The 18,286-nt window shown below is 50.4% G+C and overlaps 1 protein-coding gene across 1 annotated transcript in view; it reads left to right on the top strand.

Moving 5' to 3' along the window:
* Window positions 1–18,286, top strand: part of cblb (Cbl proto-oncogene B, E3 ubiquitin protein ligase) — a 69,027-nt gene that overhangs the window by 22,868 nt on the left and 27,873 nt on the right. Inside the window, exon 4 of the mRNA XM_036524760.1 lies at window positions 13,896–14,042. Within this exon, the coding sequence (XP_036380653.1) occupies window positions 13,896–14,042 (147 nt within the window). The remainder of the gene's footprint in view (window positions 1–13,895; window positions 14,043–18,286) is intronic.

The following is an 18,286-nucleotide window of genomic DNA, read 5'->3' as shown; positions in this document are numbered from 1 at the left end:
TTCCTTGCCTTACTGACAACGTGGGTTGACTCACGTCCTTGTGAGTTCTAGTACGTGAGAAAAATGTCTTTTTAATCTGTTTTTGCTGTTTCATTGTTTGGCACAAAGAAGCTAATGAGATTTCTTTCTGCACGGTTTATCAGGTAATTTCTGAGAACATATGTGTCCCTAAATTGCTTCATATGTGCCATTTCGCTGTGTGGTATTTAGAGTAGGTTTTTTGACAAGGGTACACCAGCCATTATGCTCCACTGACGTGGCTGTGGATATGTGAACGAGACACCCGGCCTTGTGAAAGCAGTGGTTTGTAAAGTGCTGTTATGTGCATCATTCTTGCAGCTCCCATAGTAGGTTCCATAATTACCGCTCAGGAGAGGGTCACTTGTATGTTGTGCTGCTTGTCTTAAGCTTATAATCTTCCTGCAGCTGATTTTAATTTGTAGCAAGACAATGATGAAAGCTAGCTGTGGACGAGCGGTTGCAGATGCCTTTCTCTGGATACAAAGAGGTGGCTCCATGTCTTATTTATGCGTTCGTCTGTGCTGTCGATTCTGATAGGATTTAAAACAGAGACTGAGCGCCTAATAGGGTGGGAGCCAGGTCGGCTGCACCATCGGGGTCGTCCGCGGCGAGGGGCAGCGCTCATCTCCCGGGGTGACGACCCAACGACCTTTGCCCCTTGGCTGGGCGGCCCAACCCCGCGCGCTCTGTGCCTTAACGACCCTCTCTGTGATAAGAGGGGAGAGTGAGGAGAGCCGGCGGCCGCACAGCAGCGGTGACTCAGTGTCTGAATCACGCTCAGCTCGTAATGAAGTCGTAGCGAGGAGCCCGGGCGTCAGCATGGCCCTCGCCTCTCCCGCGCTCCTTTCATACCGCTGTGACCGCGTTGTGTTCCGGCCGTGGCTGCTGTCGCCGCACGGCGCAGCGCGTCTGCCAGGACGGCACCCCGCGGCACCCCGAGGCGCCCTGCGGTACCCCGCGGCACCCCGACTCTGCTTTAAAGGCCGAAGTTCGGGTCTGTGTGAGTCTGGCGCGGGGGCAGACAGGACCCTTGTTTCCATCCACAGATGAGGAGCCGGCGAGAAGAGCAGCCCAGGCGGGAGATTCTCCCCAGCCCAATTAAAGTGATCGGCGTGCGGACGGGGGCCCAGTTGCTGAGCAGCGTGGGTAATGTTAATCAGGCCACTGTCGCAGAGCCAGGGCTGGGGCCCAGTCAGGAGACGTCTATCAGCAAATGAATGCAGTTCGGAGTCCTCGCCTCTCCTTGGTGTGCCCCCATCCTTCTTTATAAACAGCTGACAGGGTCTGCAAACCGGCATGAATATGTTAACAGCCTCTTTATTTCCACTTAATATGTCAGACTCACAGGAGACCTTGAAGTCCACTTGATTAGCAAATTAAATGGCATGTGCAGTTTGTGAAGGTGCACACTGTGGACAAATTACCCATCCGTTATGTGCTGAAATGAAAAGGTAAATAGATATCTACATAAGCAGGAGTGAACAGTCTTAAATGTGGCATACATTTGTCTTTACGTACAGTCTCGTTTACCTTGTTTATGCTTTACAGTATCTTTGTGGCCAGGAAAAGTGCCTTATAGATGTATTATTATTATAATTATTATATATATTAGACCAGGCTGGAAGTGAGTCTGTTAAAAACGTAAAGCTCACAGTGGCTGACTCTGTGTACCTGGATGCAGATTGCTGCTGTGATATTGATGAATTAGTGCGCCTCTGTGATGCTCAATGTGGCCTGGCCGCCGCGCTGGCCCCTGCCTGTGCTGGGACGCTCTGAAACAAGGGCACTGCTGCTGTGTAACGGGGGCAAGCCGCGGCGCTGTACGAGGCTGGGGGGGCACTGGGAGAGGCCACAGCAGCTGAGCCGGCACGACACGTGCAAGGCTGCGCCCTCCCTCCTGTGTCAGCGGGATCCAGAGGGGTGGGGCCCGGGAGCGGCAGCTGTCCGCTGGGACCGCGCGACCTGCGGCCTGACCCGCTCCCCCACCCCCCAACCTCCCCCCTCCCCGCTGGGGATTGCACAACAAGCAGAGCCAATTTGCACAACAGTTCCACCAATCAGCTGTGTGAATGTAGCTGATGCACACTAGTAATATTTGTCCTGTCTTATTATGTCTTAGTGACATTGTGCATTCATCATATGGATGTCCGTAATTGTATTTTTTCAGTAGATATCCTGCTTAAGCTGAAGTTTGTTGTATTTGTCTGGAGTTTGTTTGCATGATGTTTGGTTCCGTGCAGTAGAAATGATGTGCAGTAAAGTTTCTGGTTGTGTTTGAAAAGATCATTTGGCACAGAAGCAGTTTTCAGCCTATTCATATTCTCCACATGCCTGTATCTTCCCCAGGATTCTCTACATTGCAAAGGCAAAGCTGTGCATGCTTACTAATTGGCTAAGAGAGCCTTCTGTGTGTGGGCGCTTATTGGCTGAGTAAGACGTCCGCATGTGGGTGCTGATTGGCTGAGTGGGACATCCGCACGTGGGCGCTGATTGGCTGAGTGAGGCACATGTACGTGGGTGTCAAGTGGCTGAGTGAGACACCCGTGCATGGGTGCTGACTGGCTGTGCAAGCCTTGAATGATTTCCTAGTTTTTACTTCATTCAGGGAGTCATTTATTTGCTTGCATCCTTGGTTTGCATATTAAATACATATAACACAGTGAAGCTAAGGTCTTCTGACAGCTAATTAACTGGCACTGAACAGATGTAATTAACTTTGCAAATCTTTTTGAGAACTTCACCCTAATTGTCATGACCTACTTGGGGGTTGATGTAGAATGCCAATAATAAATGATTGCACTGTGTCATTCACAAATCTTGACTGAAGCAAGGATGTACATAGTTTCATGAAACATACATTCCCCATATGTTAACAAGAGCCATTCTTTGTGAAGGAGCAGAAGAGATTATCTCCTACTCTGTTGAATGTGCGCAGTTAGAAGGATTTGCATGTTAAACACCGTGCCTTGAGTTTCCTCACATCTCCCGCCGATGGAGCAATTGAATCGATGAAGTAATTAATCTGCTTTTTTTGTGTTCATTTTGTGCCTCGTCACATTTTCACCAGGACAGAGTAAAGCGCGCGGCAGACGGTCGACTTCAGCAGACTTAAAGCCGCCGTGAAGGCGCTGAGGCCAAGTGAAGACTGCAAAAGCAACAGCCTGGGGTTAGCGAGCCGTTCAGTACGGAAACGCAGAAGCAAGCAGTGATCTCTTTTGGGGGTATTTACATTTCTGCACACGGTATGAGGGGAGGACCCTGCAAGCGAAAGCCCAGCTGTGACCTTCACTGCTTGGCGAGAGAGGAGGTGACAGACTCTATAGCATTGGTGGCTTTGTGTGTTATCAGAGGGAGCTGGCATGGGTGGGGGAGCTCAGTGCTGGGTGTGACAGATGGGTGACGACGCTCCCTGAGCCAGGAACAGGCTGCCCAGTATCAGAGCGAAGTCTATTGTACAAAGAGAGGAATCGGCAATCCATTCAGCACGCACATGCTCAGAGTCTCACTTTTCTGTTTGCCTGGTTTCTCTCAAAGAATATTTTCCAGCCGTTATTCGCAAGCTCCTGGTGCATCTGCTTGAAGCATACTGCTGAAAGTCTGCTTTAAAGGGGAAATCAAACCATTAGCGCTATTTGCATTTACCAGAACTGATCGCGCGTGTTTTTTTTTCTGCTATCTCTCTGCTTGCTCAATACCACAGTGAATGTGTCTGATTATAACAGCCTCTGGTTCAATAGATAAGATACTGATTGCAGAATTATTCTTTACCAGAAAGCCCTACCCACAGCTCAAGAAGAGTTATTTTTGCAAAAAATGACAATCCAAATATGCATATGTGCCTCAAAAGGGCCAGGGCAATTTGCAAGCTGGAGAGGAAGTATAAGGAGGGGAGAAAAACATTCACTTGTGTTGGCCACGGGGTCTTAGTCATACAAATGGGTATACACACCACGCTCTCTCTGTCAATAAATTTATTAACAACTCCTGTGGCTTTGTCCTGGGGAAGTGTGTGAGTGAACAGGTCACTTACGAAGGTGTAATGTTGCATATCAATCTGTGCTGTATTTGCAGTTTGTTTAACTGGCACACCTTTGTCTTGTAACTGTGGGGGGATAAGCCAGGTTTCTTTATGTTGCCCATCCATTACGCCACCCTCCGTTTGGCGCTTATTAAATTTTAAGCGCGCTTTACCAGCATCCCACTCCTGCATAAAGCCAGCGCCGCCGCGCTGCGTTGGGGAGAGGAGTCTCAGCGGCCTGCTGGAACCCCCGAGAACATTAATCTCACCATAAAAACGTGAGCCGTTGCCCCCTCCCCGAGTCGAGTTCTGTTGAAAGGGGGCAGTGAGGTGCAGGCGCGGGGAGGACCGGGGAGGCGTAAAAGCACGGTGAGATCCAGCCCTCGTCCAGCATCCCTCTCAAGGCACCACCACCCCTCCCCCCGCCCACCGCCCCACCCCGCCTCATGCTAATGGACTGTTTTGTGTTCAATTCCCTCCACAAACGACTTTGCCGGGGTGAATAATTCATGGTAACGACGGCGCAAAGACACAATGAAAAGAAGGCTGGTGGTCCTTTATTTTCTATTGTTCTCTTTCTTTCCTCCGCTCTCTCACTCTGTACAGCGTGGCAGTGGCAGCAGCTTGCAGGACGGCAGGGGTTCCAGATACATATCCGGCTCGGGCGATGGGCCTGCGGGGTCGTTGGGCCATTAGCATCCCGCACGGCTCCCCCTATCTCAGGATCGGCCAGGCTAATGCGCTTGGCAGCCGTTCGCCAAACATACCCCCCCCCTCCCCCGGCCCATCTCCTCTCCCTCACCTCCTAGGCTTAGGCCAGGCTGCCGCCCCTCGCCCCCGGGACAATCTCCTGATAAGACAGCTCGCCTCCTGTCTCCGGGCGGGGTAATGCATCTCGAGAGGCCTGTGGATAAATAATGTATTCTCAGGGAAAAAACGAGGGCACCTAATCTCCCAGGTATCTTCACGGTTCCCACATCTACATATCTGTCAGATCAAATGCGAGCAACGGCTCGCTGGACGACTCCCAGCTCATGACGTGACTTAAGGACAGCCCACTTAACAGACATATTCACTCCTCTGCAACACTCAGAGAAGCTTAGAAACGGCAAACACAGGCAGAAGGCTAGCTCTGAAAGATTTGTTCCAGTTGTAAGGTTATTCTTAGCCTTTTGGTATGCTGAAAGTGAATGGCAAAATCATACCCTTTACTTGTCAAACTTACATTTCTAGGCTGGAGCGGCAGTGTAGCATAGCGGGAAGGGCCAGGGCTACTAACTGAAAGGTTGCCGGTTCGATTCCTTGCTGAGGGCACTGCTTGGGCTGTACCCTTAGGCAAGGCACTTAACCCAGCATTGCCTTAGGAGATATCAGCTGTATAAACGGGTAACATGTAAAAACCGTAACCTATGTAAGTCTCTCTGGATAAGAGCATCTGCTAAATGATGATAATGTAATGTCGACAGCGTTCAGCATACCATCTGTCGTACAGTCACTTCCAGTATCCAATGCTAGAAGGCAGAAGCGAGAGAAATGTAGGTCGCTGTAAAACGGGTGTGAACAGTACCGGGGGGCGGAGCCTCACAGGTGTCAGGAAGCCGGTAGAGTGCCTGTGTGGGCCGTCGAGGTGTAGAGGCACGCTCTCAGCTGCGCCCGCGGAGAGAAACCTCAAACCGTTCCACCAATCGGATGCTGCTGGAGCGCCGATCGTAATTTTTTTTACGTGCTGCTAGAGATTTTTCTTTTGAGGTACCTGAGCCTAAGCGGCCCAGCCTCAGAAACCTTTTTTTGTTGTCATCATTCAGTCATTCTGTGCTCTCTTTTTTGCTTGCGTGCTCTGTTCTGGGGCAACCCCGTTCCTCAGAGAGGTAAACCTCAGGAGGCTTTGGAAGGTTCAGCCGGAGCCACGCGGAGTTGTGGGGGGGCAACGCTGGGAAGACCCGAATACAGCACAGGGCAACAACGCTGAACGCTGACTCGTCCTGTCACAACGGTCACAGCTACAGTTAGCTTGAGCTCGAGCGTCACGCAGCCCAGCCTTAACAATTTTTTTGTTGTTATTGTTCAACCGTTCGGTGCTTCCTTTTAACAGCTCTGCTGTTCTGGGGTAAGCCTGCCCCTTAGAGAGGAGAGCTCTGGGAGGCTGAGGAAGGTTCAGCCGGATGGCGCCAGGGAGGATGCTGGGAGGATCTGCATTCAGCGGCTCGCCTCCCCCGCTGAGCCCGCTTAGTATTCATCAGGTAGCGGAGTTCAACTGTGTTTGACTTCATTTTCCACTCGAGGGGACGGGGGATCTTGTTGGACGTGAAGGCGGCTCTCTCTTCTGCGTGGCGCGGTGATGAATTATTTACCCTTCTAATATAAATGTCATCCTGAAGTGAGCCCGCTCCTTTTCATGGCCTGGTGGTCCTCTGTGGCTCATGAAAGGAGCGATCAGAGTGGGTTCTGCTTGGCCCGGCGGCCCGGGTTCTGATCCGGTGTGGGGGGAGGGGGCCCTGTATGCGATCGGCATGGTGGCGGGGGGGGGGGGAGGGAGGCGACGGGCGACAGACAGGAGGTGGGCCCCCGTTTGAAGACGGGGCGGGGGATGGGTGACTCAGAGAGTCACGGACGTGCGCGGTCTCTCCAGGTCACGGTCCCCCCGCCGCGGGCCCTGCTTTAAATGGCCTGGCCACTAATCAGATCAATGGGCGGGGCGTCCCAGGGCTGCTGCGTTCCTCTTTAATCACAGGCCCGTGTGCCGACCCCTCTCCACGGCACAGCACAGGTCAGCACGGGCAGTAAGCGCTGAATTTAAAAACATCCACAACAACAGTTAGTAAGTAAGTGGACACAATCATCAGGACTTTTTGTGGAGGGAAAGCTAGGGTGAACTTGCCATTTATTAACTTTATCATGGGGGTTTCATTATTTTAACAGTTGTGGAGCATGCTCTGTACGGCAAGCCCAGTTGCTTCTTACGTTCGGAGTTTTGTTTAAAAAAACAATGGGGATATGAAAAAAGGACTAATTTGTTATAAATGAGTAAGACTGTAAAAGAGGAAACGTGTACAAATAAAAGGGATAAATGGTTTAAAACAAGGTGTAAACCTGTTCTGCACTTGCTGTTCCCATTCCCACAGTCCTCCCCTCATTTGTACTTGGTCTTTAACTGGGAGGTGTCACTGATGAAGCAAAGCCTAACTATTGCATGGTTTGGAATGCAATTTTAAAAACGAGTGTCCCTTTGGAGAAAAAAATTATGCATTGATATCGTCTTACCTTTGTATTGTTTAGCTGCCGGTCAGCGTGCAGTGTGAGCGCGGACTCGGTGAGTGTGTGGGAATTGATCCAGTTTCCAGCTGGATCGATGGTGGCCCCAGTGCTGTGCCGCTCCAGATCTGGGGCACGCCGATGGGCGATGGGGACAGCAGCCAGCGCCGCGGCTCCACATCCCGCACAGGAAACGCTCCGGGGGCCTCGTGCCACGTGGGCTGGAAGGAAGCGGAGCTCGCTTCCACCCCTGCAGTTCCCGCGAGGCACGTATCGGGACGGCCCTCCCGTGTCATCAACGCGGGACGCGCCGATGCAAAGCCCCAGGCCCAGCACCGGCCTCTGACACAGGCCATCCCGGCCTGGAGCCAGCAGGAGAGCGGGTATACGCCGCAGTGCTGCGTTGACTCTAGGAAATGGAAGAGCTTGCAGAAAACGCTTCTTAGGAAGTGTGATTCACTGCAGGGCCTCATCGCAGCTTACTGGATGTTTGATGAGAGCACAGCGGAACATCTCACTGCGCACTTTAAGTGCCCGTTTCTCTGAGTCTGCATGCCTCCCCCACCTTATGCTGGCGTGCTCACTTTCCGATCTCTCTGCGCTGGTGTTGCGATGATGTCACAGAGCACAAGATCAGACTCCGGAGCTGACACGGGAGATTCGGCGCCGAGGGGGGGGGAGGCGACCGCGCGGTCAACAGATTCGCCGGTCGCAGCCTCCGCAGAGGAGCCGGCTCCGTTCCCCAGCGCAGAGCGATTAACGGGGCTTTTTTTTTTTTTTTTGTTCGGAGAAATAAATAAATATACTTTGCGACGTATTAATTTGAGGGATTCGAGAGGCGCTGATCCAGTCAGCAGACTCTTAATCTTCAGGAAGCGTTTCCCCCTGGGGAGGAAGGTGGAGGCGAGATTTAGCGCGTCAGGGACCTCGTCTCTCACCCTCTAATCCCCCCGGCGCTCAAAACGAAACCTGCACTGTACCCACTTCCCGCAGGGGAGCGAGTACCACACATGGGACTCTGACAATCATTAATCTCAATCTGCGCTGCAGTTTACTGCAGTCCTGCAATAAGGAAGATTATATATTAACTGTTAATGCGTCGGAGGTTGTGAAGCAATAAACGCCTTCGGCTTCTGAATGGAGTCTGGGTCAGGTGCCAGACGACTGCAGAAGAGTGGGGAAGCTGGAGCTGAAGAAACGGGTTGCTGAGCCCGCACAGTAAATTCAGTACGCTGGTCCCAAATACAGACAAACAGTGAAACTGTGGTTAATATTGTGCTCTTCTATGTCCTCCTTTATGGCCTTAAGCATTTAAGAGACTTGGGTGCTTCCTGCATGTAGACAACAGGAATGCAATACACATGTCTTTGGCAATACACATGTTTTGATAAACACCCTATCCCCCAAACACACACACACACACACACACACACACACACAAATACAAATAACCAGCACACCAAAGTCAAGCACAGCTGCGCTATGTATAAAGAAGGATATTACTGCAAGAATAGTTGTGGTTTGTGTGTGGTCCAGAGAGCAATATTTCGCTCAGATGTTCTTGCCAATTGGTGCAGTCACAATTTGCCATGGCAGAAGTGGAATCACAGCGTTATATTTACACCTCTCTGGCGAACACCTGTCTCTGTGAACCGTGATGCTGGGAGGTCAAGCCCCGCTCACGTCCTTGGTACGTGCACCCTCCAAAACGAGCACTCCAGGGAAGCGTAATGAGGGGATGCAGAAGTGACCAGGAGTGGCACCGACAGCCATGTCACATGTTTCCATCTTGTGATAGAAAGGAAGCCAGACAGTCTGTCCTTCCTTCCCCTTTCAGCTGACCCCGTTGGTTAGCTTGCACAACCACAGCAAACGACATGAGTGAAATGTCTGCACACTTGCACACATGCATGGCGCTTGTACCTGTGCACCTGTGCACATGTATGTGCATGCATGCATTTTATCAGATCTGCACGCTGTATGACTTAGGCATCATTGCAGACAAAGTTCTTTCTGTTGCCTTCTGGGTTCTGCGATTTCTAAATAAAGTACATTTCTGAAAGTACAAACACATTCGCAAGTGGAAGAGCTCAGTATGAGGTGTGGTCTGGTCATTAACACGCTGCGGTGCGCCTACAGCTGTACAAAAGAATGAATTTAAATTCTTTTCAAATCCAAAACTTCTTTATTTCCTCTAATCCTTCGATTAATTATGTGTGCTTTTGGCTCTGAAGCCTAACCGTCAAGGCTGCCCGCACGGTGGAGTCGCAGGGTTCCAGTTCGCTTTGAGGGAGATGATTGGTGAATTTTGTAGCAGGACGCCTCCAGACGTCAGAGTCAGTGTGATGGTTTTGGTGCTGGAGTACCCTATTGGGGTTGAACGAACATGTCTGAATGCTCCAAATTACAAACCCCTGGCTCGACCCCTGGGGAAAATCCGGGGGTGGGGGTAGGGGTGGGGGTGGTATTGTCACCACGTCACGTGGTTCACATTAGGGAACCCACGTGATCCAGGGATAACCTGCTTGGTATGCATATCACACTGAGGTGTGCTGCAGTTCCTGGCAATTGTTTTTTTTTCTGTTTTGTTTTTTTTTTTTGGTTTTTAAAAGTTGCGGGCCTCTCAGGTGGGGGTTGACTGTCTACAGGGTTTGCATTTTTACTGCCGAGTCCGGCTTGCTGCATCTTATCAGCCCGGCTCCTGTGGCTGGCACTAAGTTGGATGCTCTGCCGTTATTTTTACCTTGATTGGAGGACGTGGCGTGTTGGCACTCCATTAACGCAGGACTCTGCGTTTGGGGCTGCCAGGTGATAGAGGGGTCCAGCACCCCAGTCACCACAGCACTGCCTGTGCTCTGGACGATTACATTCAGAATTGCACATGGCAGGAAAGCATTAGGCTAACAGGCTAACCAGTTTGCTGCCAGTGTTTATGTAGTCCTTGGATTGCTCTAAGTTTGTATGTTTGTATCTATTTTCAGGAACCACAGGGGATGTGATATTTTGTTTAAAAATATTTAATGTACACGGGCAGCTAAAGGGCCTGTTTCCTAACAATTTCCTGGTAATGTTAGCAACAGCAGTTTCTGTTCCTCCTCCTGATTCCAGCCTGCTTACGCTGCATTCTTGGATTAGCGTGATTAATTTCTCACGTTGCGACCGGCCCGGTCACTTCGCTGGCCAGGCGAGAGGACGTTTTGAAACTTTGCTGGCTTTGGTGTGAGAACTTGGGCAAGAATGTTTGGAGTTCAAAAAAAAAAAAAAAAGAAAGACAGCATCTATATTTGTCCTTGGCTCGCGGAGTGGCAGCCTCTGAGAAAGGCCTGCAAGTGCTTATCTACTTACTGACACACTCTTTCCGCATGAGCGGTCACCGTTTGCGCCCGTTCTGATTCACCCATCAGCCCCCTGTTCCTGCCTCACTGCAAAGGAGCCATGAGCAGGGGGCATGGGGTCAGCCCTCCCCCCCACCACCCGGCCTCCGCCCCCACAGGGGGAGAGCATGGTGTGTGAGGGAAAGAGTAAGAGGGGGGACTCTTCATCTATGGAGAAAAGCCAGAGTAGGGGGGATGGCCAAAAATGTACTCCCTCTGTTGTTAATGTTACCAGTGTCATTGATTACATGATGCCACATTATGCCAAAAATAAAAGCACTTTCTACTGCTTGTTAGATTACTTGTTTCACATCCTCATAGTGGTGGCGAGCTATGAAGATCAGTGTATGCAGAGCTTTCGCTGTAGCATCTCAGCTGTGAAGTCAGGCACGCATCACTGTTTCATTTAAATCCATATAAACTGTATGCATTTGAACACCTGCAACCCAGCGCTCAGCAAATTTGCAGGGTCACACATTTAAGGCATCCATGATTTGAATGCAGCAGACTTCCTCAATCAGAACATTTTCAGAAGAATTACAGGGGTTGATGTCGTGCACTGCATACTGCACGTTCACATTTCTACTGTCGTTGGCGGTTCGGCGACAACTAAGAGCATAACGAGCAGTCATCAATAAAAGATCAATACGTACAAGTGATCTTGGATTCCCAGTGAAGAAAGCTAATTGGCCGCACCGCTGCACTTGAGCAAAGTTGTCCCGCTGTGCTCCGAAAATAGCCGCACCGCCAAGGGTGCCCTCGCTGCATCGAATAAGGAAGTACGCAAAATGGAACCGATTCTTGGTAAGACCATGAAGTCTTCAAATAGCTTAATCTGCAGTAGCACGTTTTAGGAGAACCCTAAAATGATGCTTCCATGTTTTGTCATCAGTTTCAGTTCCTATCAGTTAAAAGTCAGAAGAGTGACACTGTGGTGTTGGTCCCACAATGCACTGAGCAGATGCTTTTGCACTCTTTCCCTGCTAGTTTGATACAGCGAGCACGTCACCAGATAGAAAGCCGTAGGCGGCAGTAGCGTCTCTGCCGTTTTCATCTGTTTCCTTCTTCCTTACCCTCTCGGAGCCAGTCTCTTAGCAACAGGTCCGTAACTATGCGAGGGTACGTGCTGTACCCAATTACCATATAATGTTTAATTTGCCATAACGGCTGTCTAAGTGACGAAGAGATCGGTTGCTCTGAGTGATTTTATTTATTTATTTATTTTTTAAACCTTTGGGCAACCGGAGGACAAACACAACTCTTTGTGGAGTGTCTGCTGTGATTATTAAATAAATTCAAAGCTAAAAATGAAATGTGGTATACTTCTAGAGTCTGTCTGTAATGCTGCAGTCAAATGTAGTAAAATAATATAATAAATGAGTGACCGCAGGAAAGGCCACTGGAAAATGAAATTCTTCCGCTGAAGGTGTAACGCTTTGATGGGACAAGGTTACTGTCAGTATGCTTGAATCTGACAGGCTGTTCCTGTTCTGACTACAGTTGCTAATGTATGTAGCCCTGGATCTCTTGTCTCCAAGGAGCTGACTGACTCTGTAAAGCCAATTCCTTGCATTTTAAAAAGGAACCAGAGGGTGCACTCCACTCGGGAGACCTCTCACCTGGACTTTTGGAACCGTTTGCTGATCGTACCTGACCGTGCAGGATGTCTTTCTCTCAGTGCATCTATTTCACGAGCGTGACGGCGGAGCGGAGTGTCGTGGGCGGAGGAGTTTTTGATCCGGCGTGCGCTCCCCTTTCGGAGCCGGTTATCAGCGGCCCGCAGCCGGTCTACACCACACACCCCCCCCCCCCAGCTCCTCCTCTCCCCGTCCCGTCACGCACCTTGGAGTAAGCCGCCCGCCTAATTGAGCGTCTCTGCAGAGATCGCGCTGAATTGGTGTTTATTGCTTCTCGCTAATCCCTCAGACGTCCTGCCAGGCCCCTTGGGGGTGCAGGGATTTCGCGTCTGTTGCCTTTTCCAGGTTTGCGTTTCAGTGCTCGGTGGGATTTTTGGCGGTGTGCATTTGCGTAGAATATGGGGAGGGGAAGTGCCCTGATTTTGTGTGTGTGTGTGTGTGTGTGTGTGTGTGTGTGTGTGTGTTTATGTGTGTATGTGTGTGTGTGTGTGTGTGTGTATTAGGGTTACAGTGGGGATAGGGCATAGTCATGCTTTCAGCAGTTCTAGGCCTGCAGGTCCAGCATGGCCATGCCTACTTCTGGTGCTATTCTGATGTTGGATTTCCCAGAATACAGTGTGGGCCAAATCTGCACTTCCAGAGCTAAAGCCACCCTCTGGCGCCTGTGCTTCTGTAAGCCCGAGCTGGACAGCCCTTTAATATTTGGAGGGTTTAAAACGGCGGAGTGATGTGACGAGGTGAACCGCAGCACACTCCGCTTTGCTCAGCCTCCCTCGTTCCTCTGGGCAGGCCTTCTGCTGCCTGCTTTTAGACAACACGTCCCCTTCCAGCTGTGATCATACCGCAAGGCATATTTATAACGCCACTTCCACGCAACCTTCACAAAGCTGCGCTGGACTGCAGGAGCAAACTGGGAGACCGTGTTGGTAAATGTCCCAAATACCAAAACGAGTTTTATTCCGATGAAGAAGCAGATCCGATGTTTATAGCAAAGTCAGGAAGGTGTGTTTGCACAGCTGGCCGTGGGACAACGGCATGGATCAGAAGTTCAACAGGTATAGGATTTAGTTCTTTTTTTGTACAGGGATAGTAGGTACATTTACATATGAGTTACTGTGACCAAAGGGGGTGCTGTTTTTGATTGGTTCTGTGGAGTTGTGCATCGCGAAACAGCTCCCTCTCTAATTGGGTCTCTCTTGAACCTCGTTACCTAATTGGCTCCGTAGGGTTCAAACTTCGGAAGTGAGGTCCATATATGGTCATGGGGAACCCCGTGTTCCCGAGACTGTTATCATCAAGAGGCGCCTTTTGGCTCCGGTCTGATGTAGCAGCCTCCCTTTGTATTCTAATACACATCGCTTGTCTCTGGATCAAATGCCGTGCCGCTCCACAGAACTGTCTCCTTACAACGGTAAACACAGGCAGGAGTTAACTCACAACGAGGCTAAAGGGCGCGTGCTGCATGTCGCCGACAGCCCGACCACGCCACACATGCAGAGAGCAGGCCCCGGCGGCATGCTGGCGGTCAGAGGTGCCCTGTGACCAGGTTGACCAGGCCCTGTGGTGACGCTGCCCTCCTTCTCTCCCGCACAGGCGCAACCTCACCAAGCTCTCGCTGATCTTCAGCCACATGCTGGCCGAGATCAAGGCCATCTTCCCTGGGGGGCAGTTCCAGGGGGACACCTTCCGCATCACGAAAGCTGACGCCGCCGAGTTCTGGCGCAAATTTTTTGGGGAAAGGTAAGTTCTGTTCTTTTTGTTTCTTTTTGTGTAAGTGTGCATATGTAATGTATAGATTTGTGTCTGTCTTTTTTTTTTTTCCCTTTATGTGTGTATGTATGTATGCGCGTGGGCGGGTATATATATGTGTATATATATCAGTGGCGGCTGGTGAGCTGGAAACAGGGGAGGCTGAAACATTACCTTTAAATCTATCATTACTTTCAACCTGTCCCCCTTTATCTTCCTCGATTAACAATAAAACAAATAATTCACACAATAATTGATACCAGTCGCGTAAACGGAGTAAATGATTATGCTCGCGAAACAGCACAGATTGTCTGAGGTCTGTGTGGTGGCGAAAGCTACAACGTGAGATGGTTTAATTAACAAGGATGGCATTTATCGATTTAAATTGCATTAAATGCTCATGACACATCACAGCTTTTGTGAGGTCTGTGTTCTAAACATTATTGTTCATTGCACTCAGCCTAACCTAAAAGTTTATTCTCAGTAATTTAAATCGATCTAACTAAATTTAGCTCCGTTTTGTAATTCGAATTTTGTAACACAAGAAAGCTATAATCTGAAATGTTTAAGAGAAAGCCTTGGGATTACTTGCCACTTAATTGTTCAAATTACCATCCTTGTTAATTAAATAATCTCATGCTGTAGCTTTCGCAATAGCGCACAAACTACAGACAATCTGCACTGTTTTGCGAAGTATATATAAATGTACTGTAATACTGTAATACTTTTTTCATTTTACTCTTTCAAATCTTGGAGAGAGCCAGGCTTAAAGCATACCCAACCCCTTACACAGAGCTTAGCCTCAGAGCACAGGCAGGAGACATTACAGAGGCAGTGTCCTTCCTCAGCAGCTACTTGCAGTGAGTACTTGTGAACGTACGCCCAGGAAATGACTGCACCGGCTCCCGAGCGGTTCAGCCGAATAAGGCGCTGTTCTGCGCAGGTCAGGTCCCACGGAGGCAGAGCGGCTCTGTTCTGCTGGGGGTAGAGCGGGATTCGTCGGGCAGAGTCCGCAGTCTTGCTGCAGAGGCACGTTGTGGCACGCGTGTGTGCTCGACCGTGTGTCGGGGCAAATGCGTCTCCCTGTGTTTAGGGGGCCTCCTTGTCACTTCTCTGGAAGATTATTAAAAAATAACGCCCTGGCCTCCGCCTGAACCCTGCCTAAGACAAACCCGCATGACAGACGGTTGGTTCGAATGACTCGATGAGTATGGGAACAAACACAGGAAGGGGGGCCCGAGGGTATTCAGCCATGCACCGACACTAGCCATGCAGTTAGGGTCGCTGTCATTATCATAAATCATCTGTGTTTTTCTGGTGCGTTCTGCATCCAGCTGTCGTGCTCGTTCAGCTTGATGAAAGAGCTCGAGCCGAGGGGGGCCTTTTTTCTGGGCCCGCTTCGTCCCTTCTCCAACCCCCCAAACGCCCCCCCCCCCCCCCCCACCCGCTCGGAGCAGTAAGCGGACTTGCGCAGGCGGGTCCGCATTTCCTCATGCCGCTGTGATTCTCGGCTCTGCGCTCCATCTCCCTGCCGCTGTCCTCCCAGGCGCCGAGGCCGTCAGACCGGTTTCAGCTTGCCTCCCCGAAGAGATCAGCCCACGTCTCTCTGATCAAATCCCTGCCTTCCCACGGCCGCGTGCGGATGGATGCTGTTTCTTTGTGAGTGCGCTGCACTCGCCTCCGAAACTCAGAGATTCTCGGCTTGTGTTCGCGAGCAAAAGTTGTTTTTTTTTTTTAAATTTCTTTCCCCCCCTTGTTATTTTGCACAAGGTGGGTTTTTCCCTCAGCTGGAATGAATTCAGTTTTTGCCTTTTGAACGTTTACCCATTTCAGCCTGCTAAAGACACTTGCTAGAGTGTTACCCTTCAAAGTACGCCAACGTCCCACCCACTCACCTTTCAAATGTTTACACTCACTACTTTTAAAGGAGGCAGCTCGTTCTGAATCCATTTTAGCTGCCGTGTATTGTAGTGTTTCTGCTGTCAGGTGTCTCAGCCAGCGAAACCATCTGCTAAAGGAGTCATTTGCGTTTTTCGTGCTCTGTGATTTGTGTCTTTCTGTCTTCTTTCACATGAGGTAAAGTCAGAATCTCTCTCACCCCATGTCCATAAAGAGGGAGCAGAGGAGGGGCAGGTTGCCGGCCTCGGGAGTGGATCCTATTTCATAAGTGATGTATTATAGATTTTTCTGGAGCTCCTGCTTCCCGGACAGCGGGCGGAAGTGCGGCTGATACAGATACCATGAGAGTGCTGTGGCTGTACCCCGTGCTGCAGCCCTCCCCCGTTTATGTGAGATTTAGAGCCGTGTGGCATTGTGGCTCGCAGAAATAGCGCCAATGATGCAAAAGGCCCCTTGCTTTCTGACTGTGGCGAGCTGGGAGTGGGCGGAACTGCTCTTTAGAGCAGCGGTAAGCGGCGGTCGCAGATCGAGCCATTCTGCAGGAGGCGCGGCGAGCGGGCCTGGTGTGGGCGTGCGGCGCGGTGACCTTCGCCCACTGCCGGGACGTCGGGCGACGCTGTCCACCGCGCATGGCGCCATGTTCGTGCACCAGATACGCAACACTGAGGCGGCAGTGACCCTGTCCTTCTGGCTGGGTGCATATTGAGAGGAGAGGTCTGAACTTTCGGGGAGGGGGGGGTCGTGGTGACAGCTGAAGGTGAGTGGGTGATCGTCTGTGCTTAAGTGAAGTAGAGCAGGAAGCCTCCTAACCCCACTGTTGATTTGGACAGACACACACACACACACACACACACACACACACACACATACACACACACATACACACACATACACACACGCGCACACACACGCACACACACACACACACACACACACACACACATGCGTGGAATCTTCGTAATCTCCTATGTGGAAATGGAGGAAGTAAAACAACAGTAGAGGTGAAGCTGCATCCGTAGTTCGCCCGTATTCCCCCTCTCTCCCGGCTCTGATTAGCAGGGCCTGTGCTCCTCTGGGCCAGGGTGTCGCGGCTGCGCCCCAACTCTGATTAAGTCATTAAGTGTAATGGCTGCAATCTGCCCGGGTTATGGCTCAGAACGTACTCACCGGTGCCTTGATGTTAAGAGCGATCCTGACATGGCGGACGCTGGCATAATCGCGGTCATTTCCCTAAAACGCAACCAAATGTGAACCCTTGCAACAATGTGACATTTGTCCCCTTTGTACTGCAGAATGCACCGTTATTCAGAAGTGGCTTATTTTCCTTTAATAACCCATTTTACCATAATGCTGCCCTTTCAGTCAGCATACCTTCTTTGAACTGTAAACTGTCAGTCCTGTGACTTTTTTAAAAAACGTGGCAGACTTGGAATTAAGAACAGCCCAAAATGCAAAAATGTGCAATATTTCACCAAGAATCTGCATTCTCACTAACCTCAACTCACAATACACCACTCAAATGAGAAGAAGCCCTAATTTTCTGGATCAGTGTAAGGTCTCAGAACATAACGGTGTGAAGCTGATAAAGTGTCAGCGTAACAAGAAGTCATTAGTGTTTTGCTCAGAGAATAAAACTCTGGGAAAATGTTTAGATACATCAGTCATTTAAAAATGACTGGAAACCGGTATCCAGGGCAACTTCCATTTGCGTCTCATTTTTATTGAAGCAGTCCGTGTTGAGTTGTGTGCATAGGGGCGCTGCAGCAATGGTAAACCCAGGGTTCAGCCTTGTTAAATCTGGCAGCTTTGTTAAGCTGCCTCATTATTTGCTGTGTGTCCAGTATGTATGAACACTTTCCCTGTGGTTCTTTTCCAGAAATCTGTTGATTGACAATCGTAAATTGACTTTAAAGCTCTGCTCTCTTACACTTGGTAATGAGGGATATCTCAGATCATTGCACAGTGAACAGGACGCTAAGTTAGCGCTAAACTCCCTGTCTCAGAACCAGCTTTCATCGTGTTTCACGGGTGATCTCCCTGCAAGCTCGAGCTGTCCGCTGTGAAGTCATGATGGGGGAGGTGGGGGAGGTGGAGGGGCGACCTCAGTGTCCTCACCGGCGGGAGGTGATGGCAGGACAGCCCGGCGAGCACGGCTCCGTGAGTATGCAGCCTGAGAGAGGGAGAGATCCACCCCGCGGATGGCTCCATGTGCTTATCCCCATGTGCCGTCCATCCCTGCCTCCCCCTCCCCCTCCCGGGTCTCCAGCACACGTGCGTGGCTGTGTGGTCGGCCACTCTGCTGGGTTTCTTTCTTCTCCCTCCTCCTCCATCCGCCC

The sequence above is a fragment of the Megalops cyprinoides genome, chromosome 3 (assembly GCF_013368585.1).
Source record: "Megalops cyprinoides isolate fMegCyp1 chromosome 3, fMegCyp1.pri, whole genome shotgun sequence".
Lineage (NCBI taxonomy): Eukaryota > Metazoa > Chordata > Actinopteri > Elopiformes > Megalopidae > Megalops > Megalops cyprinoides.
Note: the sequence above shows the minus strand (reverse complement) of the source record. Positions and strands in the feature narration are given on the sequence as shown.